We start from the raw sequence: 25,696 nt of genomic DNA on the forward strand, positions 1-25,696 counted from the left end.
TGGCTCCGAGCTGCTGAGTTCAGGCCACGACAGGCCTGTCCCAGCCTCTGCACACACACACACACACACACATACACACACACCCTCCACTGATGGAGACTGGGGACGGCCTGTGCCAAGAACTCTCTCTGGTGAGGTCGTCAGTCTTACGCCGAAACCGCAGGCGCGCGCCAGGCAGATCAATAATCCCCATCAGGCCTCACCACAAGTCACTCAAACCTCCAAGGGCAGGCGAGCGGAGGAGGGCCGGGGGACCTGCTCAGAACCTGATACTCTCTGAGATGCTCTCTGTCTCCGAGTGGAAGAGACGAGGACTCGTCCCGCGCCTCTGTCTCCTGCTCTTAAACCTGATCTCCTGTTATGACATGGCTCCTGGGCCGTGATTAGACGCTTCCTCCTCCTCCTTCTCGGGCCTGTTGGACCTCAGCTCTCAGCCTGTGGATGAGTTGACGTTGATGTCACATGTCAGTCTTTATCCAGCTGCAGGATCCACAGCAGTTAGGGAGAAGGGAGGATTTCAGAGGCTGGAGAGAGTTGGATTTCTGCTCAATTTTTGTATGATGCAAGAAAAATGTAATAGCGCCCGTTTTATAAATGAAAATATAAAGCTATGGCAGTAAATGTAGCCTTTATAAACACCATTTATTTTTCAAAGAGACAGATGGGAAGATCTGTCACATGTGTGTGTGATCATAGTGAAAAATGTGAGGTGACAGTGTGAAACAACACAACAAGTGGAGCCTTCTGCACAGCTGCTGCTGCTGCTGCTGAGCGACATGGTCTCTGCTAAAACACAGGAACAGCAGCAGAGAAAAGCAAACCTGAAACATTATGTGTCCGTCTCCAGGGAACAATATTCTATCTACGGTGAGCAGCAGCTAAATCTGACTTGTTCTTGCATTGAGGGGGCATTGAGGTCTACATGGCAGTATTTCTTCAAACTATGGGGTCTGGCTCTTAATTGGATCACAGGTCTGTTTCTGGTAGGTCCTCACACGTCAAACACACCAGTTTGTTTTAATCAGCTCGGGTCTCAAAGCAAGACTCAATTTACACAATTTATGCCCGAGCTGAAAAGGTTTAGTAAACCTGGCTATAAAAGTGCTCTGTGTGTGAGTCCCCGTCAGCCTATACCAACTCCCCGAGCTACGGTGGCCGAGCCAAGGCCAGCGACTGGTGGATCCACTGGGAGTGTAATAACAGATTAATGTGGCGTGCCAGGCCCCATGACCAGACGTGTTTGACGTTAATGCTCCACTGTATATTATCCAGCCTGCAGAAATGTTGGATGTGAGCGATGGGATCCAAGGACAGGGATGTTTAGGTACTAATTACCAAACAGCAAGGCACAAGTCTCGCTCCATATTTCCTTACTCCTGTGGAAACACTAGGCAGGCTCCATTTATTTTCTTTGACTGTTGTTTCTGGCAAGGCTGAGTCTCAGTAAACACCACTCGCCCACCATTGTAAATCCGACAGGCGCAGATCTTTCAAGTTAGACTCCTTTGAGGAAAAATGGAGACAGATCGGATGGCGGTGCTCGGGTTTTCCGTCTTAATGAGAGAGTGGAGAAGAGGGATGGCGTTTGATCCCTGGCATGGAAGCCTCTATTTAAGCCTGTCAACGGTCATCACTCTCTCTCTCTCCTTCTCTCTCCTTCTCTCTCTCTCTTTCTCTCTTGGTTATGGATGGAGAAGCAGACCTGCACCACTGGATTTGATCATCTCAGTCAGACACACTTAACCCCCTTTTTTTCAGGGCTTCAGGATCCAGGCTTCAGCAGCACCTTTGCTATCACCGACTCAGACCACTCGCCCTCCCTGCTCCATGACAACCTATAAGTATCGGTGTTGATTGATCACCAAGCTGGAAAAGAAAAGAAAAGGCAGAAGCAGATCTGTGAAAATATTATTTTATTTGTAGAGCTTTGCAACGAGCAAGCCTCTCAGTCATCATGCTCCAATTTCATATCATATGTTTGTCCAAACCACACAAGAGCCTTATGGTTCTTCAAGGAAGTCTCGCTATAGTTGCAGCCTGACACCGAGCCAAAGACGATAAGCCCCAAGACTAATTTCCATCCTCCTCTGTGCGGACAATGAAACTTTTGAACTTGAACTTTTAGGCTGTTGGAGGTTGACAGACTCCTCAGAGCGGAGGAAATGTCTCTTTGATGAAGAGCTGGAGGGCAGAGCTCCTGACCATCGTAGACCTGGCCTGGAAGACGCTTTTCATCGCGGCACTAATGGCTCAAGCTAATCAGGCCTGATTGGGTCTGGTAAATAAATACTCTCCCCATTCATAATATCATCTGTAACTCAAGACAAAATCAATATCTGGACTGAACACTAACAGCTAGAGGCAAAACAAATGTCTCAGCTCTGGCTGCGATACATTTTTCTGAATGAGTCCATCAGTGACATTGGCATGGACTTGTGATACCTCCAGACAAAGGCACGTGGTCAAGGGTCTTAAATAGAGGCTCTATTCTCAGATTTAAAACAGATCACATTCATGCATGCAAACAATTCAGAACCAAGCTCATCATCAGCTATTATTTGTTCTTCTCTCATATAATCTCTTTTTTTTTTTTCAAATCAACCCTTCTTCAAATCAACCCATCAGAAGCGGGAGTGAATTTTGTTTTAAAGGTTAGAAAACAAAACAGCTACAGCAACAGCTACAGGAATGAGTGACCATCAGAAGGAATCTGCAGATTGCAACAGTTATATTCAGCAAAAACAATTAAGAGCATCAATCACAGATGAATGGAGGCGTCCCGTCCCCCCTCCCCCATAGGAACCAGAGCTTGATAATAAACACTGGAGTCAGACTTGACTTCTGTAGGCTTAGGAATAAATAAAGTGAACAACCCTGACATCAGCAGCTAGTAAAGTGTTTGGCGGTGTGGGCCGGTGGAGTACGTATGAAAGAGAGCTTTGTGTTATGAGAAATGAACACAGACAGACACAGACACAATCGGGTTTGAGCGAAAAAAGGATTCGGACAGAAGTCTCACAGCGGCTAAGTTTGAATCTGGTCGACTCAAACACATCGTGCTCGATTTCGATTTTGCTCCACTTCTGCTCCGTTCGTGTCTGTTTCAGTAATTACAATACCATACACACTGAGTCCTGAATCTCTGACATCCATCACATCTGGAGCTGTGAAGCAGTGTTAAACATCTGCAACTTCTCACCTGTTTGCTACCACAGACAAAAAAAAATGCAGGTTTTTAGAAAAATGTCACCAAAGAAGACTTTAAAGATCAGTCACATGAAATTTGGAAGTTTGGTTGTTGGTGGGGTTTTTTTAGTGTTGTACTGCTAGTTTTTACTTTTGCTCCAGCTTGTGTTGGGAGAGTTTACTTGGCCAGTCTCCTCGCCACGTCTTTGTAGGCGGTCTCGATCTCAGAGTCAGCAGCACAGGTGTTGGTGAACTCGTCGCGTGTGTAGGCGTTCTTCAGATACCGCCACACACCCGTCATATCTGAGGGGATGTCGTAGTTACGGTACTTCTTCGCAACAACCTGCAGCAGGAGAGGAGGCAAAGCTGTAACTTCAACATCAATGTGATTTATAGTGTCAGACATTTACAATCCAGACTTGGGTGTCCTGACGCAGTCAGTCTTATATGAAGATGTTCAGTTCACTCCATTTGTTTCCTGCTTTTCACTCAGCTGGAACCGTTTGCTGCTTTTCCACTTAACAAATGTGAGAATAAATGACTTTATACAAGCTCCTGGCTGTTTGCTGTGCTGTGTTAGTGAACACTGGCAACAGCATGGTGATTTTTTTTTCTTTCAGAGAAATGAAGAGAAAAAGAAAAATGCTGTGAACTGGTACACTCACTCAAATTAATTAAAATGATTAAACAAATAAAATAAAAATGCAGAATCAATAATTTAAGCTAAAAGCTGACTAAAAAGTCAGCTAACATGGCAATGCAACATTCTGATGTTTATTCTTTCTTCCCTTTATTCCAGTAATGTTTGCCATGTAGGCCCCACTATCTCAGTTGTGTGTGTTAGCATGCTAATATTTGCAAACTGTACCATTGAGAATAGTTAGGGTTGAGAATAATAGGAACCTCATTAGATTTGTAATAAATTGGACAACTTGAAATGTTCTCCTTCCTTTTCCAGTGTGAGATGTAAAGTTAAAGGATCCACAGAGATGCTGCAGTTCTATCACTTGAGGACAATAAATGTTTGCACCAGATTTCATGACAATTCATGTAGTCGTTGAGATATTTCAGTCTGGACCAAAAGGATGAGACAATCCACACAGCCCACGCTGCTAACATTGCTCAAATGCTAACAATGGTGCAATTCCAATTCAAGCACTAATGAAATGAGTCCACATGATTAAAAGGTATTTCACAGGCAGTGTGCGGTGCATTACTGTATGTGGGAACTGTTGTCCATGCAGGGCTCAGTATCCCTGCCTCTTCAGTGTCTGTCCTGTATGACCAGACAGAGAATCATTTCTCTTGGTGGCGCTGGTTTCTGCTGATGCAGTTTATAATGGAACTGGATCTTAAATTACAACCATATTGTTGGCATTTGGCTCAGTTAGAAAATGATGATGATGACCAAATAAATGTAGGAACGCGATGCATGCACAGCCATCATGTAGTGATCAGGATGTCAATTGTGTTCTGTTTTTTTGTGTGTTTTTTCAGTCTCAGTCTGCTTTTATGTTAGTGTTTAGATGGCTCTTTTTAACAACAACAGTTTTATTATGAATTACAGTTTTTTTGTGATTATGTGATTAAATTTTGTGGGTATTTAGTAAGTCCTGTGTTTTGGTAATCTGGATGGGTCAGGAGGTTAGGGGATTCGGGTTAGGTTCATGTTCATCTTTTTCCTATTAACTAATTACCTGTATTTCCCCTTAGACACCTTTCCTCTTTACCTTTACTATGTGCAGTTTGGGCAGCAGGTTGCAGTCGGCGAGAGTGAGCTCGTTCCCGTCCAGGAAGCAGCGGTTGGAGCCCTTCTCCTCCTCCATGCTGTCGGCGTCGATCTCATCGGGCAAGGGGCTGTTCAGGTAGTCGTCCAGCTTCTTGATGGCCTTGCTCAAACCCTTCTCCAAAACTAAACACACAAGTCACACAGATACACAGACAGTGACGTGACCAGTGTGGTGATAATCTCACTAGGTGGCAGAAAATAGCAAACAGTACCACTTACAAAGAGTGGACTCTGCTACAACCTAGTGGAGGAATAAAGTAATGGCGGCGGTCATGTATATATATATATATTTTTTTTTTTTTTTTTTTTTTCACCATGTTGTCTGTGTGTGTCTGAGTGTAAATGGCAGAGAATGAGCAGCCCACCGTCATTGGCCTCCGGTTTGGTGTTCTTGATGTAGGCTGAGAACTTGGCGAAGATGTCATTTCCAGCTGTGTTGGACTCTCTCTGCTTGGCGGCCAGTTTGGGATACCTGAGCAGAGAGACGTGGTGGACAGAGGCAGGAGACGCAGTCAGACCGAGGCATCTGGATAACATTAACACCTGGACTGGAGCTCAGTTCAGACTGAAAACATGTTACACACTCAAAACCAGTTGGCCGCCCGCCCCTTTAGTTTTCTCACACTAAGGTCCATTTATAATGTAAAAAAAAAAAAAACTTTACAGGCAATAAAAGAAGGATTTAGTTAATCTGACGCTGTACTCTGCAACTACTCACACATTCTGACTCCCTCTTTTTTCTAATGGCAACTAAACACAATAAACCTACCTGAAATTACACAAATGCTGTATATTTGGATTTGTAGATAGTAAAGTTTTTTATTTTCAAGAACTGAATGGTCAAATCTCCCTGACACACACACACACTCGCTCGCCAAAGATTTACAACGGCCATAAACAACAAACAGTTATATCAGTTAACATCATTCCTCATCACCTGTAGTCGTCTTTTACTAGGCTCAAGTGTTTCCTGTCCTTTCAACGGTGTTGCTAAATGGAAATAAATCAACTCAAAGCAGCATGTAACATAATCTGATACACTAAACTGTGTTGTAAAACTGTCCAGTGGAATTACTTGGGAGGGCTGAGCATTTCCTCGAGGAACTCCTCGATCTTGTTGATATCGGTCTTGACCTCTCCGTCGAAGGTCAGGAAAGGAGGGTGTGTCCCCGGGGCCAGGTTGTGCAGATCCGCCGGCTTCCTACAGAGGACACAATGAAAGAAATGTCATCAAGGGGAGGTCAAGAGTGTGTTGTCATGTTGGGATTCACCATCTCCTTTTCCTAACCTCTTGAGGTCGACGGTGGTGACGTTGAACACGACGCCTTTGAGCCACAGGATCATGAAGAGGCGCTGAGAGAAGGGACAGTTTCCGATGCTCTCTCCATCGCTGCCCGCCTGCACACACACACAGCGTGACGGAAAACAAGTCAGGAGGATGAAAGATGGCGCATAGTGGAAATGTGGTGTTTACATGCAAACACGCACATACAGTACAGTGGGTGGATAGTTCACAGTATGTAATCCAATCCTACAAAGCAAACAACTACCGTATGAGAAATAACCAGACTCTGACGTGGTCGTATTTAAACTGAACATAAAACTGACAAATGAACACAAGTATTTTAATTCTACAGAAATTTTCATTTTCATTTTCTGTTATTGCCTCTTAATGCGCTCTGTCACTTTGCTCACAAGGTTAAAACATTTGCTGCAAACAATTACACCCATGTTTGCATTAGGTGACTGTTATGATGACTGCTTACTGTTATCTATTTGACTAGTGAGGCTGTCAAGAGGCTGTATGAATATAAACACATAAATACATCACCCTTACAACACTGTTACAGAGATAAGGACTGCATTCACACAAACTCTCACTTCACAAAACCTCACTAAAAAGCTAAGTAGTAATAATGCAATATTTAAAAAATACTCTACTACAAGTAAAGGTTCTGTATTGCAAAATGTCACTGACAAGATAACGCATTAAACATCTACAGACTTGCCTATTCTGTTTGAGTCCAGCACTATTAAAAAAAAAAAAAAATCATATAATTATTTATCTATGGAAAGATTTTCATTCTTTCTTTAAGTGTATTTTATTTATTTATTGTGTTATAATGTGTCTTTGAGGGCTTTGGTTGGCACCTATAAATAAAATGTGTTTGTTATCATTATTATTGCTATTATTAATATGAACTATTACAATACTTCTGCCATGTATGTAAAATCTCATTAAAACTGTGAAATGAATATGAGAAAAAATCAATATATAAATACTAGTAATAGGCTACTATCATGAAATGAAAATACACAAGTATCTGAAACAGTGTGAGTTTTTGCCAAACAGCCAGATGGTTTTGTAGTTTATCATCTGTTAAATTGCACATAAAATGTGAAAGGAGGCTTGAACCTCTGACACTTCCTCTCAATCATACAGTCTACACACAGTGATATCGTGTGTCCTGATGTATGGACACACAGCAGAGCACCAGCAGTGACACCTGATCCTCTGGCCCAGCTAAATTATAGATAGTGACTCTATCAGCTGGTTCACTGGCCTCTGGGGCGCAGAGTGCAGGTCAGAGCTGTCGACCTGCATTCACAACACAAAATAAGAGCACTGACCTGGAGGTCAGCCAGATGAGCACAGATTTATTTTCCCAAATTAATGCATTAATGCTTTTGAAATTAAACTTTCTTAGAACAACTTGTGAAGCCAGTAGGGGAGCTTCATTAAATGCATTTAATTCCTTTATGTTCCTATCATTAAAGCAGGGACTTAAGACTCACAATAAAAGACACTGAAGTGAAAAACATTTTGCCATTCAGGACGCAGCTCCCAGCAAACACCAGAAAACAGAACTGTCAGTCTAAAAGTAGCTGAGCCAACTGTATGCGCGCCAGCCATTGATGCTCTCAGTGCTGTCATGCTGCATGTGATGCTTCGGTCTGTGTATTGTTATGGCTGGGCTCAGCAGCACGGTCCGTAACACAATACACAGTCGCTGATAATAGCCAATCAACATCTAGAACATGGGGGACAAAAGCTGTCACACACAACTGGGCGCTGTGAGTGTGTGGAGCCACCGGGTCCACTGGAGGCAATGTTACCTCACACCATCCATCACACACATTTGCATGTGTGCTAAACTAAAAGCAGCGTTTGTCACATTTTAATTAGAGTAAATGTGTTGATATCCCATTTTCCTCGCTTGTGATTTATTAATACTGTAATGTTCGGCCATTACCTCTTCAAATTTGACCAATGCTTTCTTAAAATTGGTGCTTTCCAGCAACCTTGATAAATACTGTCGCTGAAATGTCAAGTGCATAGATGAAACACATAAAGATTAGTTTGAATAATGCTTCCATTAAGTTGGAAATCGCAAGATACTAAAAGAAATATGGATAGAATTGAGCTGATATCTATATTATTATAGATTTTTCCTCCTCAATGTTCAAAAATGCAGCATCCTACACTTCCTGTGATGCAGCCAGTCACTTTTTTCATTGGTGCCCCACTGTCTGATAAACACCTACTGGATCCAAACTCCACATCCATGTCAGTCCTGCAGGCAGCTTAGTGTTTTTCATTCGACCCTGATATGTCAAGTGAATTACTGACTATAAATGGTGAAGACCTGCTATCGAAGGAGGATTACGTCTTAGGTTCATCATGGGGGCAGATGCTGCTTTTCTACAAAGATGCTCTCTCCTTAAACAGAGCTAAAATTTTTAAAAAGCTAAGAATCACCTGTGCAATCAACAGAATGCTATAACATCCCAACACGTACATTTGTGTCACGACGGGCTGAACAGATTGCACTGTGCATGTTTAAATGTTGTGCATCACGGGGTGTGCAGCTATGCAGGGTAATTCTCTGTCCATCTAGGTCACATCTCAGATGGCAGCACGAGGAAAACAGTCATTTCAGGGTTGCAGCTGCAGCGGAAACCAAATATCAGCAGCCTGTCAAAGTCCTGCTCTGTACTTACTTATACGGTTTACACTGATAATGAGTTTGCTTTTATTAAGAAAAACATCTAACGAGAGAGTGACAGCGAAGCTAAAGGGTGATCTAAACAGAGCGTGTTGTGAACTTTTAGTCACCCAGCTGACTGGTTTCCTAGGAGGTGGACTGGGCTGAAAGGAGCCTTCACACCAGCTAATTGGGTCAGTGCATCCAGGCACCGCATTGGTTCTTCCACCTGCTTCCACTTCACCTGCCTCAGGTATATTCATCTGCCTCGAACGTTTCTCAGGGGGCCTCGGGTTCATCCAGTTATGAAGAACAAAAACAACAGCGCTGTATGTGCTGAATGTGCTTCAAACCGACTCTTTAATCATGCTGGCTCGATTTCAGGTGATAATCTATTGATCAGTGAATTCCTGTGCAAACACAACGCCAGGAGGATTTCCACAGTGCAATGCCAAATCAAGTGTAAAAACTCCACCATCTGTTACATAATGCTTCTTGTAAAAAAGAAAGGTTTCAGTGGGGTTAGTGGTACCACAGCAGTGCAGAGCTTCCCACCAGCAACAAGCAGCTTCGGTATCGCTGTCACAACAACCCTGGGTCAACATGGAGCGCAGTGTGCCAGTGCCGCTGTAACTCTACCTGTACTATTAAGTTACACAAGCTTTCCACAGCACACAGTGATGCCACAGAGAAACTTCTCCTCATGAACTGCTCCTATATAAAAACATAAAATAAACTGCAATCGTGGTTCTGTCTCTGTCTTACCTTGACAAACAGTTCAATATCAGGATCTCTGTCTTGACCGTTTGTGGACATGATGCCTAAGTCTGGCTGTCACCTTCTTTCTTTAGTATTTTTAGTTTTTTTTTTTTTATCCACAGTCCTTTGCTTATTCTTGGAGGTCTACATCCTCCAGAGAAGACAGAAAAAAAACACAGATATCCTCTCTGAGTGCTCCTCTCTTGTGACTCCTCACACCTAAGGAAGCTGTCTTGGTTCAGTTTCTTCTAGTTTTCTAAGATTTCCACCACTTTTCTTCTCCTGTGAAGCTTTTTCCTCCCTTGTTTTGGTCCTGCAGGTGAGGCTGAGAGAGCCGGTCCAGGTGGCAGGTAGAGAGCCCTGTGCTCTGATTTAGACACAGATGGAGAGCAGAGCAAGCTCTCACTGACACAGAAGGGAAAACAGGTGTCAGTCTATACCAGGGGGTGGAGCCCCATCTCTCTCTTCCCACCGCTGCAACCACCACACTCCCCTGAAACACACTCACTACCACTACTTGCTCCCTCAACTGTCCCTTTTTCCCAACCTGCCTCACCTCACACTTTCATTTTTTATAATTACACGGCATCTATTTGTTACTTTTTGTCAGATCAGATTGAAGAAACCGGTAACACTTTATTTGATGCCATTATCATAAGGCTTTATAATAATAAGCATAACACATCATAGAGCATTTTATAATGGCTTATAAGGTCAAGTATTATAATAGAGGTATAATGCTCTATAAAGCCTTATGATCATTTATGAGTGTTTATAATGATAGTTATACACATTTATAAGCCAATTATAACACATTACAACTATATTTATAATGCATAATCGATGTGGGCATTGTCAGAGAGTTACTAACAATTTTTTTTTAAAGTGTTTTATTTTATTTATAACACATAAAGTCTTAGAAGTCATGATAAAATGCTTTATAGTGTGTTATGATTATTGTTATAAAGCATTATGATCATTAACAAGTGTTTAATAGCTATAGTAATGCAGTGCTATAACTGCATTATAACTCATTATAAGTATGGTTATAATGTGTTATAGGGATAGGTGTCAAATAAAGTGTTACCAAGAAACCTTTTCAGACACATGACAAACTGTCCAAATATATCACCACATCCCATGATATTGCCCAAAAAGTGGGGTAAAATTTGTGTCACCTGTTGGTTTTTCCATCTTTATACGAACGTGTGAGCAGCATCGTTCATATTTTATGTGCATTCACACGTACAACAGGATAGCGCAGGTTATATTTGATCACCCGCAGGAGACCTAGAGAAGACTCCTCTTTGAATAATTGATGCTTGGCTTTAGTTTTAAGGCAGGAATTGGCATTCATCTATAGAGAGGGCCTATGTAGGGCAACAAAAATAAAAGCAGGTCTGACCACAAAAACCCTTATAAGCACACAGAGAACAAAATGACTGACTCTTTGGCTGCCCACATCTGTGTCCAACAAAAAAAAGAAATCTCATCATCTGTCAGTGAGGAAAGTTAGATGAAAGCACGAAAAAAAAAAAAGATGGGGCAAGAGCTAATTTTTTTCAACTGTATCTATTTATAGAGCAGCCCCCTCTCCTGGCAGACAGACCGACATGCAGCACAAACCGGTTACTGGGCCACTGTGGGAGGAAGAGTTCATTATCTGTGTTCATGAGGGAGAACGTTCAGTAGATTCTCAGTGTTATTTTAGGTTTTTCGGATGAGTAGGAGTTTCATTGTACAGGAATTAATCAGTCTCAACAGGCTTGGCAGCATGCTCTGGTGAAGACAACATGCCATAATGAGCCTGAATGTGGATACATAATTGCATTTCCTTGTGATATTGAGATTACAGATGCACTGCAGAGAGGGCACATTTGAATTCATTTCACATTATAGATTGACATTTTATAAGCTCTGTTTGTTTCTGGCCAGGCTTAGAAGGTCAATACAGCTCTCATATCTGTATATAGCCTACAGCTAGAGCCAGCAGCTGGTGACTGGCTGACTTAGGGTAAAATGTCAAGAAACAAAACGACAAACTTAAAGCAGATATCAGTGGAATGTTTTTGTTAATATAAGTCCTAAATAGTCCTATTTTCCATCAGCAATCACTTACATGAAGTATTTCAGCCTAAACACGAGTCTCTCCGTCACTCTGCTCTGCTGTAACCCGAGGAGAAAATTTTCCTTGTGGGATACAAGTGTTATCCAATGAGGAGAGAGAACGGCATGAAGGGCTGTGTGTGCAGCCAAGGGATGCGCGTGAATGTGGTGACGTAGCACGAGGACCAATTGATGCCTGACAAGGGCGGGGGCTGCTAACTCATGGTGCGTTCAAAGAAACTCGTACTTTGTGTTTTTCCTTCCTGTGAAGTCATACCAGTTCGATCTGGTACGAGTTCACGGGTCGGAAGTTACGAGTGGCCGTTATAGGGAACTTTCACAGACAACAGGATGGTAAAAACACGAGCTACGGGTTACCTGGAACGCTACCAAGTCGTAGTTGTGACTTGAAGCTGTAACTTACGGTTTCAAAAGCCTGCCTTGAACGCAGCATTAGCCGAAACGGCCGTGAAGCTGATATCTGCTTTAAATAAAATGAAATTTTGTCAAACTGTTTCGTGAAATTGTTTCAAAAACAAAGGATAAGCTAACCTACATCTCTGCTTATTTTATCCTTCTGGTAGCCCACTTATAAATGAAAAACCTATTCCATTTAAACATTAAGGAATGCCTCAATGTGTTGGTAAAGGTAGCCTACTTTATTTGTCACATATACAGCTAGTACAGTGAAATTCTTTCTCTGCATTTAACCCATCCCTGAGGAGCAGTGGGCAGCCACGGTGCAGCGCCCGGGGACCAACTCCAGATTATGAGCCAGTGCCTTTGGTCAGTGGCGCTGACTGGAGGATTATGGAGGTATGCACTCTAATCTGTGTGAACTATAGACTGACAGGAGATAGCTAGCTTTGCATCAATACCACACACACCCATCCATCCACTGTAACACAAACCTCCTGTTACGTCATAAAATGTTGAATTGAAACTTGATTTTTTTAGACCAATCGAACAAATTAGCCAACGTGTGAGCACTAGAGTGGTCGGACAGCAGACTTTTGAACCATGAAGCTAACAGCATGCTAGCTATTTATCGTTCAAGTATGACAGTGCTATCAGTCTCCTAGATCAGTGGTTCCCAACCTTTTTCTTAAGGGACCCATATTTTTACCATTGAAAACTTTGGTTAACCCCCCCCCCCCCCGATGAAAAATAAAACAAGATAAGGAACATCATAACTTCTTTTACATGAAATACTTTATTATATTTGAGTAATTTAATAACAGCATGGAACAAACAATCAGGATAACCTGCGTATGATTACAACATATTTCTTCAGAACTTGTACTTTTAAAAACATAATTGTGTTTTTAAAAGTACAAGTTCTGAGGAATATGTTGTAATTTTACACAGGTTTTTTCTCATTGCTCCATGCTGTTTTCCAAATTCATTGTGCCTGATATTGCCCTGCTGTATATTACGTATTTAATGTTTTAAAACTGTTGATATTCAGATATATGTTATGTTATTATTTGTTTATCTATTTAAATACACTAATACATGTTTAATGTGGCCCTTGAATTTAGTTGATTTTGTCACATATATGAATTAAATGCTTAGCCTACTCATTTATTTAACATTTTAATTACATTAAAATTATTAAACCCCTTAAAATCAAGAGGGCTTCGCGACCCCCCCTGGATCTTTGGCGCCCCCCTTGGGGGGTCCCGCCCCCTAGGTTGGGAACCACTGTCCTAGATCACAAACAGGCTTTTTTTCTCCTTTAAAAAAAAAAATCAGGTTTTGAATGGATCTCCTGTCTTTATACTAACCCATGACAGACTATAACCTTATGTTAACAATCCACCAATCCAACAGTGGCATCAATTTTCTTAATTGACTCTCAGCAGCAGCAAATAATACTCTAATCTAAATGGCATATGGACTGTACTTCTTTTCTAGTCTTTACATTCACATACATGGCACACTGATACACTGATTGAACCATCAGAGGTAATTTGGGCTTCAATACCTTGCTCAAGGACACTTGGACATGTGGGAGAGCCCTGGTTTTAAACCATCAATCTTCTGATAAGAAGATGACCTTCTCTACCTGTCGGGGTCATGCTGCCCCCAGATGTGTGAAGTGTCCCTGTAGAGATTTCCAAATCCTTGCTGCTCATAAAAAAACAGCATAAAATTATGGTTTAGAGTTAGTTTTTGTCCTCTTGAGACAAAAGGAAGCTCAAATCACTCACTTGTTGGGCTAATCATTCACCCAAACATCAAACAGTAACAGACATCTTTCCGGAGCCAGTGGTGTTTGAACTCTCCTATCGTAACGCCAAACACTTCCCAAATGTGACAGCCCAACAGTTCTTGTCCACACTGTCTTCTGTCTTAAATTGTGAATAAATGAACCATCAGTGATATTATGTAGATTATTATGTGGCCATCTTATCTGTGACAGCGATTAGGCTACTTGAGCATCTCGCACAGTGGTCATAGTGTTATCTTAAACAGTTTGTTATCATCTGATATAAGATTAAAAATGATTCTGTGTCTGTTCTGTAACTGCTTAATCAATGAGAGCAAGGGCGGAGTCACGTAAACTTCCAGCACAGATGGATGATCTTCCAAGTCTCCTCCCTACTTTATAGTACAGAGCATGTGGTTTATGGCAACTGCTAAAGATTAGACTGTTGGAAAAGCTGCCCACGGCCTGGATTCTCTCAGATAAGAGGACCAGATAGAGTAGAGGACAACGTGGTATGCAGAGTAGGGGCTGAATATGTTGTCACCTCTCTGGTGAACTATGGTTCATGTTTATCATAACTGTGACATAACAACATCAAGATAGCGTATCTGCCCCATGTGTCAAATGTGTCCTTTTACTGTTGTACTAATGTGCTGAGCTCTCCTGTGCTCTGTTGTTGTGAACTCTGTTGTCTTCAATGTCAAAGGAATGTGTAAAAATCTGCTGCAATGACAGACATATAACAGTCTATATAGAAAGAGAAAGCCCCTGTATGACTTGATGAAATTGATTTTACTGGGAATTTTCCATCGGCAAAAGTCAAAACAATGGAAATTCAATATGTTGTTTTTATGATAATGCAATGTTCATGAAATATATCCTCTGAGAAACGAATAATTTTTGAATTTGGCAAAGCCAAAGGATAATTACTGTTTCTGGACTTCACCCCAGTCCCTGTCACTATTGTATAAAAAAAGACATCATCATCATCATCCTCCTCATCATCATCATCTGGGCCAGACTGTAGTAATTATTTCTGTTTGTTTGCAACTCATCTGTGTTGATTGCATCCACCCATTTCAGGTAATCATGGCCTGACAAGGCAATTTCAAAATTTAGCATAAACTTACTACTGTCATTCCTTATTACAAGGACTATGCTGAGCTAAAACAGAGCTCCTTGAGTTCGGCTCAGTTACTCTCAATCTGTGTTGCCCAATCAGCAAAGTGACCCCTGAGTGTGCTGATAGTACACCTCACAGACCGGCTCTATCAGAGACGCAGCAAAACACACAGTCAGATTTACTCAGCCGTGGAGTTCACCCCTGGTTTCTATGGCCCTGCAGAAAACCAGTTAATTATTACATGAGGGCTGCCAGATTAAAGTCACTGCCAGTGGCTCTGATACAGAAACGGCTGCGTCTTTGACATTCATAATTAAAATCAATTGTTTTGTTGATATTTCTGAATATACCTCTGTTTATTAGAACATACAAGTTCATTATTAAAATATACAGACACCTTGTCGGCTGAAATGGCACCTGAAATTAGCTGAGTTTACAGTTTTCAATAGAGTATTTAGATCCCTTAAAAGTATTTTCTTTATTATTTCAACAATGTCACTGTTCTGGCTTATGTTCAGGTTTTAATTTTTGTATGTGTTCATATTGTTTACAGTATATGGCCAACGACATGAATCCAGAATTTTTCCTGATAGTGCACATTTAAATAACAAGTTAATTTTACTCAGATTTGTGTCTTTTATTCAGTGATGGCCGGACTCCAGATCATTTCATTATAGACTATTACAGTATAATTAAGGCCTCTATCATGATGACATAAAAGGCAAATGTTATGATGTGCCATGCCAAATGCTGTTATACTGGCTACCAGATAACACAACACTGTTCTACAGCGGAAATAGAGAGTTTATATCCACAGGAGTTAAGGATGTGAGCCTGTTTTATTGTCATGTTAGTCACTCATAAACCTGTAATAATAATTAGGCTACTGGCTGTAATCATAATCAATTAATCAATAAAACGTGTTTTGCTCTGTCTCCACATGCAGAGGCTTTTCAAAATCTAAATGTTCTATCAACACCAGATGACAGCTGTGCTAGAAAATATTAGAAAAAAATAAAGAATGTGAAAGTTTCAGAGCAAATCAGAAATGTTTCAAGGAGCTTTTTCTGTATTTTATTCTGATTTCAACAAGTTTAACCCCAGTGAGAACAGTTACTGTGTCTGCTGCCTCATGCTGAATCGAGGCCGAGGCGAGCCGAGCCTGGCCCGGGTCAGCTCAGCGGGGACTGGGTCTTACCTTGGTGAACAGAGCGATCTCAGGCTGGTCGGGGTCAGCCGGGGCGGCGCTGCTCTCATCCACGGTCAGGTTCTCCAGAGTTGTCAGGGTGTAGGACTCCTCCGCCACCAGCATCCCGGTGTCCTCGGCGTTATCCTCCTGCAGAGTCTTCGGCTGGATCGGCGGGTCGTCGCACGGGTCTCCGTGGGAGACGGAGGATGCTGAGGAGGCCGATGAGCGCCTGGATCCGCCGTGCGCCTCTCCGTTCACCTGCTGCTCCACCTCCACCTCCACCTCCGCTGCAGCCTCCGGCTCCACCACCGCCTCCACCTCCACCTCTGCACTGTGCTCTGCAACTTCTTTCACCTTCTCCTCCTCTTCGTCATCGTCGCTGGATGAAGAAGACGAGCAACTGTGTCTGTCCTCCTTGATCTCCATGTAGTCCGGGGAGTCGCGCTCTTTCTCTCCCCCCGCCGAGGCGTGGACCAGCACCTGGCTGTACAGCTGCTCCGTCGCCTCGGCCGAGGCCTCGGCCTGGGCCGGGCTCTCGGTCCGGGCAGGACTGTCAGCCCTCTCCCGGCGCTCCTCCGTCACATTTCCCTCATCTATTGTGTCATAGATGTTTTCCATGGTTGCTGGCTTTGTGTTGTTGTTGTTTTCTCAGAGCTGGGGAGAAGAGCTGGAGTGGTCAACGTGGTGGCACACACCGCCTTGCCTCACTGACTGACTGGCTGACTGAGCGCCTGTGGAAATTCCTGCGATAACTTATAAAAGACCTTTGATCCTGCGAGTTGATGACAGATTAATGCAGAAACAAAGGACCTTCAAGGACATTTGCTTGGGAGGAGACTTCAGCTCAAGCTTACAGGCTACAACAACAGTTGTCATTTTGTTAAATTTTGTCTGGCTTTTCTCACTCCCAATCGATTTCCAAGTTTAATATCATCACAACTTTAAAGTCCAGGTGTCTTGCTTTCTTGCTTTATAATAAATCAACTAAAACTAAATAATTAACTAAATTTTAAGTTACAAGAACACACAGGTAAGAAATTAACTGGTTTGTTCCAACTTCAATGTTCAGTTAAGGAGCTTCTCAAAGGGTCTGAGGCCTGTAATTCTCCTTTTTGCTGAAAGGAGGATAGTCAGTTTGTCTTTTTTTTTAATTAATTAAACTGTTTAGAATCTCTTTTATTAATCAACTAAGTGGTCACCTCTGATCGACATCACATACAGTACATATTTTATTTTCATTCTATTGACACTTCATGTTAGGTTTTTTTTTCCTGCTTTGCTGTCTTTTAATTATTAATAGCAAAATAAATTGCAGGGTCCAAAGTGCAGATTGTATAATGTTTATACAGTTCTTGTAAATTGTAATGTTAATTTATGCCATAAAGTAAGATGATACTTTTTTTGTTAGAATCTGTTCTCTTGAATTATTTGGTTTCTTTATTGTAAGCAGAGGAAACTGAAGGGTTAAATGGTGCTGATTCACAAGGTGTAAAAGCCCTGTCCTCATACACAAACATGTACACATAAAAAAAATCCAAAACAATACAAGACATTCAGTTTCACATAAGTCCCTTTATTTTCAGAAGACTCTTTAATTGCATCAACATGGCAAAGATAGTTAATCTGTAAATCATATTAAATACATTTTTCTTTTTCAAATTCAAGGTAATATTGAACTGAGATAAACCTGATCTAATAATTACTTATTTTCTAACAATTTCAAAGGATTTATTTAAATATAGCTTGGATATATTTCATCTCTCTTTCAACAAGTCAGGGGAAAAATTACCAGACAACACTTTTCACTTTTCATAAAACAAGATCCTTTTCAGAAAATTAACAATTTCATATAAATGCTTTCAATTTATGAATTTAAATTTTGTAAAAACTAAATTCTCACAGTGATGTCTGTCATTTTTTGGGCACAGGTATTAGTCAATGCATCTAAAAGCAGACAAAGAAAACGGAACCAATTCTTTCCGGAAAGATGCTGAAAAAATATTCTAATCATTCACTGACAGATTTGGATTTCTACTTTCTATGATTAAGCTAATTAAAAAGCTTTTTTTTGGCAAGAGGCACCTAACGTTTTTTTTTATTTATTATCATCATTATTTCAAATAGCTACTACGAACAGGAAGTGCAAATTATACATGACCTAAAAAGCATCCAACTACTGCCCCTTCGTTCTGTTTCGTTTCTGTCCTGTAGTGCAAATCAGGGGAACAGTTCTCGCAAGTCATGCCAAAGTAGTCTTCTCAACCAAGCAACAACGAAAACCCTTAAATTCCCTACTACGAAATACTCACCAATAGCAATTGCACTTCACAATTCACCAACAAATGGCCATGGTTATGACGGGTCGACGTGTGAAGAGGAGGGCAGTTCACAGCCATCTACACAGATAAATGCCTTCCCAACACAAAAAAAAACAGACCAACTCACACACGGACGATTGCACACCTTAGAGAGAAGTTCTCTGTTAAGTTAAAAGGCAAATGGTAACCGACTACTGAAGAGCAAGGTGGTGACGTGACGGGCTCATGGACTGACCTACACACATGAGTAGAAGCCTGGCACATTGAGTGAGTCTTTAGTGGAACGTATGTTTCCAAGTAACATTCAGAAAAGTAACACTGAGCCCAGCGGGTCTCCTCGGAGTAGTCGAGTTTGAATACTTCAGCTCAATCACAGCGTTTTTTTGTATAGTAAAGTAACTTCTAATTCAGTGCTCAGATGTCAAGTAGAGCGATTGGTGGGAAAAAAATATCTGACAGGGCCTTGATCGTTGTTTAGCATCGCAACATACAAATCTGCTTTGCATAGATTTGAAAGCGTTGAATAAACCAAATCTACTGCCTGAATAGAAGGTGTCAGCGCACTTCAAAAGAAGTGGGTTCTGCTGAGACTGACTATTCCTGTAACTTAAAAAAAAACAACAACAATACTGACAGTCACTGCATGCAGTGTAAAAAGATAGGCAGGATTTCAGCTTCTCTCTCAAGCCATTGATTTTTTTTTAGCAATCATACAATTTTCCGCACAAATGAGTGCAACACCATTAATTGTCATCAAGGAAAGATTGTCTAAAAGTGTGCGCACTTGTCACCATCAAGAAAAAAGAAAATTATTGCTTCCAACCCTTTCTACAAATGGCAAGAGTGAGGCTGCTCCTCACAGCTACAAACACACCAGCCTCCAGACAAACTCACTTCTTTTGAAAACACTGACACCTGAACATGATCCAAGTCACAGTTTTAGCCACCAAAGGTTCATACTTGTAAGAATCACAGGTTAAAATTCTACATTTAGCGCTGATTTTTTTTTTAACTCTGTAAAAGTGACAATGAGAATGATGAGATGATATTAGGTAAAATTCACAATCAAAGCAAAGCCACTATGACGCCCTATAATTATCTTAAGCCTGCACCAGAAGCGAAGCCTGCATGCTTCCCTCACACATGAGCAGATCAAGATGCGCCTCTATACGTGATTACCAGGTCAGATTAGATTCTCTTGAGCTCCGCCTGACAAAAGAGCTGCACAATGGCATGGTGCATCAGCGGCGTGAGGGAGGCGTGCAGGGCGTGCTTCTGGACAGAGCATAACTACCTTGGGGGAGGAATACCTCCTCTTCTTTTATATCTGCCATCCGTTCTGTTCCTTCAGCTTCAGATGCAAGTCCTCCTGCAGTAAGGGCTGTGACATCTCCCTGCTTCTGTGTTTCAGCGAGGGAAGCTGTTTGAGCGTCACTTGTCTGACGTAGAACACCAGGAAGCCCAGCACCATGACCACGCTGATGAAGGAGCCCACGACGGGCGCGTAGGAGTACTCGTTGACCCTGGGAGGGCTGCTGCTGGCCGTGGGCGTGGTGGGTGTGGTGGGTGTGGGCGTGGGCTCTGGGAACAGCAGATCCCTGACGTTTGAGAGGGAGCCGTTGTTGGGCAGAGGGCGGATGGACAGGATGTGGCACATGAGAGGGTACAGGTCGACGGAGCGCATGGAGGGTTTCACGTAATTCTGACGGAAGGCCGGCCCACGGGCCACGAACACTGGCTGCATGCTCCGCAAGGTGTTGTCGTAGCCGTGGTTTCCCACTGGAGAGCAAAAACAAGAAATACATTCGCATAAGGAGTTGCAATGCTATGATGTTAATGATTCTTGCATTGTTAAACTATAGCTGTCCAGTTTCCACATCCCATGAATCACAGGCAGCACATTTTGTTTGCAGATTTATGGGATCTGGCTCTGCTTGCTCTGTGTCATGATTTACTCCTGTCACTGCTTTGCCTCGCTGACTGCTTACTGCTAGATCAATCACAACAACGCACAGGCAGAGCTGAAAATGAAATCAAAACACACACACAAGCACAGAAATCTTTGATAAAAAAAAAAGCTTAGACCGGCTAACTGCTGCTCCTAAGATTTATCACTGCTTTTACCTTCCTGAAGACCTGACAGGATTCTTTTAGTTTGTCGAGTTAAATCAGTACAGGTAATCTGCAGCATCAGTGGCTTTAAAGGCAAATTCGCCTATTGCCATAATCCCTAATAGTCAGGGGTATGTTCATTACCTTTAATTATCAGTGCATGTTGTTTTGAGATCAGCGGAGCTGCTCAGCGACCACAATGGAGGTGCATGGTACAGGTCCCCTGTCTCTTATCAAACCCATCTAGTACACAATTTCTTGAAATATGGGGAGGGTAGGGATGTTGGCTTTTTTTTTTAAGTACAGTCTATCAGCCACTGATACTGATGGATATTTTTGTTGTCTTTTGTGCTGAATTTTTGTGAAATAAAAAAACATATATACAATATCTATATATACACAATCCAACAACTCCAAAACGCTCTCATGGACAAGTTGTGACTTGCACATTCACCACGCTATGAGATAATCATGTATAATGTAACATTACGACACATAAAGCTTTTGAAATCACTCCGCCCAGCAGTCGTGTCTGGAATATAGCTATGCATTTGCCTAGAAAACAACTGTAAAGTAATGTTACATTATTATTTAATAGCATGGTGAATGTGCAGGTCACAACTTGTCCATAAGAGTGTTGGATTGTGCATTCACTGTACATTCACCGCCGTTGTGTTCACTGAGCAGCTCACGTCTCTGCCCCGCATATCTCAAAACAACATGCACCGATAAATGAACCTATCCCTACAGTATGACTATAGGGATTATGGCAACAGGAGAATTTGCCAAAATATTGAACTATCCCTTTAACAAACCATCCTATACCTCAGACTCATCTGGCCTTAAAGGGACCCTGTGGAGTCTTTGACTAGATGTAACACTGTAACACACTGTGGAGGAGTGTTTTCATGTGGACCACATATATATTATAATAAATCGTGTATACATAGGATGGTAATGTGTAACAATATGGGTGACATATGTTTGCATAGTCCTGCCTGTAGTTTCTGGCAGATCAGTGGTGGAGGTAATGAGTAAACAAATCTAGCAGGAGGCCCACTCCAAACATGGATGTAAACAAACCTGGGTTCAATACATGTAAAGTACTGAAAATGCAAATGTTGTACGAGGCAGCTCAGAGATGCACACCGTTCAATTCAACCAAACTCTAAGGGTCATCACAAGCTCTGCACAACAACACTTTGCCAGTACTAGTGTGGGTAAAACATAAGCATCGAGCAAAGGTATCAGATATTGTAAACAGACTGTGGAAATGGGGCTACAGTTTGTATTTGGGTGGTGTAGCATGATCAAACACACTACAATAATAATCACTGTTTCTTTTGGCCAGCTGCTGAAACAGCTGGACAGTACAAACAACTTCTGATGTGCAGCACAGCATCCTACAAGACATATCTAGCTGCACTAACGTGGCGTCAGTGAACAGGGCCGTTGCTAGGAATTCTGGGCCCCCTGAAAGAATACCAAAGTGGGCCCCTGACTTTTCCACTTTTTTTCTTAGACTAGGTATGTATTATCATTTTTTATTTAGCCTACTTTGTTTTGATGCTAATGCAGCATTACTATGAGTATTAGTAGGGTCTTATGCAGAATAATTCAGTCATACAAAGATTAGACTACTGGGGTTTTTGTGGGCCCCACTGGGCGCTGGGCCCCTAGAATTATAATCACCTTTCTCCCCTATACAACGGCCCTGTCAGTGAATACTGAGAGTGAGCAGGGTTTCCTTTCAGCCACCAGGTCATTCTACTGATTAACAATCCCTCAACCAGAAGAAGAATTAGGCAGTAAAACGAGCAGGGGTAATCTGTGGCTGCATTAAATACTAGTCTGCCTTCCATCGTACCTGCTTGATTTGAAACGGATTAAGAAAAATAACTCTTGTAGGCAGCGCAAGAAGAACATCCACACCCACACGCACATTTCTGCTGTTTCTAAAGGAGAATAAATTTGGGCTCTCTGTGTTAATTACAGCTGCTACAACATGAGCAGGCTCTGATTCACTGACTGGAAAGAAAGAAAGAAAGAAAAAAAAAACTCCTGTGCTGCTAATAATAGAGCAGATGGATGCTGCTGCTTGAAACAACAACAAAAGACGTTTCATGTGTAAAGCTGCAAACCAGAGTATTGTCTCAAAACGTACACATAAAGGAGCCGGTGCGGTTCTGCAGGACGGTCCAGCCCTCCTTGGCCTCAATGATGATGGGCATGATCCTGACGTTGTGCTGATAATGGAGGTGGATGGGGATGTCTTCCTTCTTGTACACCGCCATGTTTGGGTTTGCATCCACCAGCTTGCTGTACACCTCATCAAGCTTCCCTGGAGGAGACACACACATACACACACACACAGGTGCTAAATTAGAAGAGCCAAGTTGGAGAAAAGCAAAATGTCCCTCTTACATCCCACATTGCGAATATATTCCTCTTAAATTGCATCACATACCCATTAAAGTAACTGTTTAACATAAAACCACTTATTCATCATTCTACACCTCTTTTTATGAATCATGCAAATGGAATATTATGCATTAGGTAATGAGCTTTAGAGTCACTGGTAATGAAATTTGTCTGTTCATCTCATATATTCATATTCCTACTCCAGACATGAGAGTGGTGTCAGTCTTTTCATCTACCACACAGCAAATAAGTGCATTTCCTAAATTGTGACTATTTGTTTTAATGTGTGATATCAAAAAGAATCTGATAATTTAATATGGATTCATTTAATGACTTACTGATAATATAATGAATGGCTGTGGCTCAGGAGGTGGAGCGGGTCATTCAATAAACATGTGGTGGTTGGTGGTTCGATCAAAATGTCCTGGGGCGAGATACTGAACCTAAAACTGCCCCCAATGTATCATCAGTATGTGAATGTGTGTGTGACAGATAACTGATAGATATGTAGGCAAAAGGACTGTTCAGATGTATGTGAATGGGTGAACATACTGTATATATTCAAGAAAACAACAAAGAACTACTGAAAGAGCATTGTATTAGCCAAACAGCTCTTGGTGTCTGTCGATGTTTAGTTGAGGCTACTTGGTACAATCAATTAGTGTGATCCAAATTCTGTTTTTGTAAATGTAATATAATGGAATTATGTCTAACGTATGTTGATATATACTTGACCACCTGACTATTTAAGAATTATGTTAAAAAGCTACATGTACATTGTGGAGGTAGCCTACTGTTACATTTGAATTAGGTCCTGTAATATGTGAATGTTGTTTTTGTTTCGTAGATTGTTGTGAATTGTTGTTTTTTTGTGTGTGTGTGTGTGTGTGTGTGTGTGTGTGTGTGTGTGTGTGTGTGTGTGTGTGTGTGTGTGTGTGTGTGTGTGTCTCCTCCTGTTTTTGTTGTGTGATGTGTTTTCTGTGATTGTGTACTGCAGTGGGAAGATAATTGTGTTGGGTATGGACTCCAGGATGAATAGCAATGGCCTTAGCCAAAGCTAATGGAGATCCAAATAAATGAAATGAAATGTGATTCCTAGTATAAAGCACTGGTGGTCATTGAGTCTAGTAAAGAGCATCACAAGTGTGAGTCTGTTGACCGTTATGACAGATACCTTCTTTAGGTAGTATTCCCACCACTGGACTCTTATCCACCCAGGTGTACAGGTCTCTGCTGACGTACTGGTCCAGCTCTATGATATTATCGCTGAAAAGCTGCGTCATCCCGTGGTCACTGGTCACGATCAGGTTCACCTGCTCGTACAGCCCGGCCTTCTTTAGCTCGTTAATGAGGAATCCCAGCTTCTCATCGATGTCTGCGATGACTGCATCCATGAGGGAGCTCTGAGGTCCCAGGTTGTGCCCGCTCTCATCGGGCTCCTCCCAGTACAGAACTCCAAAATCCACCGCTTCCTCTTTAGGTGCAGCGAACCACTCAACAATCCGCTCCACTCTGCTTTCAAAGGTGACAGAGGCATTGTAGTGAAGGTACTGAGAGGGGAACACGCCATGGATCTTCACATCAGACCCGGGCCACATAGCCGCCCCGCTCCGTCCACCATCTTTCTGGATGGTCACCCAGAGAGGCACGGCCTCCTCCCACCACCGAGAATCATAAATACTGTCCGTCTCCATGGAGAAGGAGCGGTTCAGAGTGGGGTCGTACATCTCGTTGGCCACGATGCCGTGTGTCTCGGCGTACAGACCCGTCACCAAGCTATAGTGGTTGGGGAAGGTTTTGGTGATGTAAGCGTTCTGCACCTGGTCCACTGTCACCCCCTCGTCCATGAGGCTGCGGAAGTTCGGCGTGGGGACCCGGTCCACGTAGTCCCAACGGAAGCCATCGAAGGACACTAGCAGGAGCTTGGGCCGGTCCCTCGCACTGTGGCTTCTGCTCCCAGGTTGGTTGAGGCGGTGGGGGGAGACCAGAGGCAGCAGCAGGGCCCAGAAGCAGACCAGAGGACTGCAGCCTCCTCGCAGCAAGCAGCCCAGCATAGTGCAGTGAGTGATGACACAACCTGAAGAGACACACAAACACTGCAAAGCCTGAATAACGTGCCTCTCATCTGGAAAAACAACACATTAACCACACACTTTTATATACTTTTGGTCAGGGGATGTTTTGTGGTTTGACTTTTACCTGTTATTTCCAGTGATGGGGAATCATAATGCTGCAGGATACAGCCATATAAGACAACAGTGTGGCACAAACAGGGCTGCAACTACCATTTTCACTTTAGATTTCTTCGCTCATTACATTCTACATCAACATTTTATCTTTAAAATGTCAGAAGATAGCAAAAAAAAAAGTGCATTAAGAAAGATTTCAATGCATTTCATACAAGATTTAGAGAAATTACCATTTCCTTGACTGATTAATGAGTCAAGAGTAACTGAACTAACTTGCATCATGTATTAATCAAAGATTATATAGCC

The 25,696-nt window shown here is 42.1% G+C and overlaps 1 protein-coding gene across 1 annotated transcript; it reads right to left on the reverse strand.

The window, feature by feature from the left end:
• Positions 1–648: 648 nt before the first annotated feature.
• On the reverse strand, positions 649–25,274 carry LOC311007559 (uncharacterized protein). Its single transcript, XM_084000796.1, has 10 exons — positions 24,376–25,274; positions 22,945–23,121; positions 20,000–20,447; positions 17,115–17,122; positions 16,360–16,997; positions 6,264–6,373; positions 6,051–6,176; positions 5,341–5,447; positions 4,917–5,098; positions 649–3,529 (listed from the first exon to the last, which is right to left on the reverse strand). Exons 1-10 carry the CDS (start codon positions 25,253–25,255, stop codon positions 3,365–3,367), a joined length of 2,841 nt encoding a protein of 946 aa, XP_083856922.1. The 5' UTR covers positions 25,256–25,274; the 3' UTR covers positions 649–3,364.
• Between the last annotated feature and the right edge of the window lie 422 nt (positions 25,275–25,696).

Source organism: Trachurus trachurus (assembly GCF_905171665.1).
Source record: "Trachurus trachurus genome assembly, chromosome: 24".
Lineage (NCBI taxonomy): Eukaryota > Metazoa > Chordata > Actinopteri > Carangiformes > Carangidae > Trachurus > Trachurus trachurus.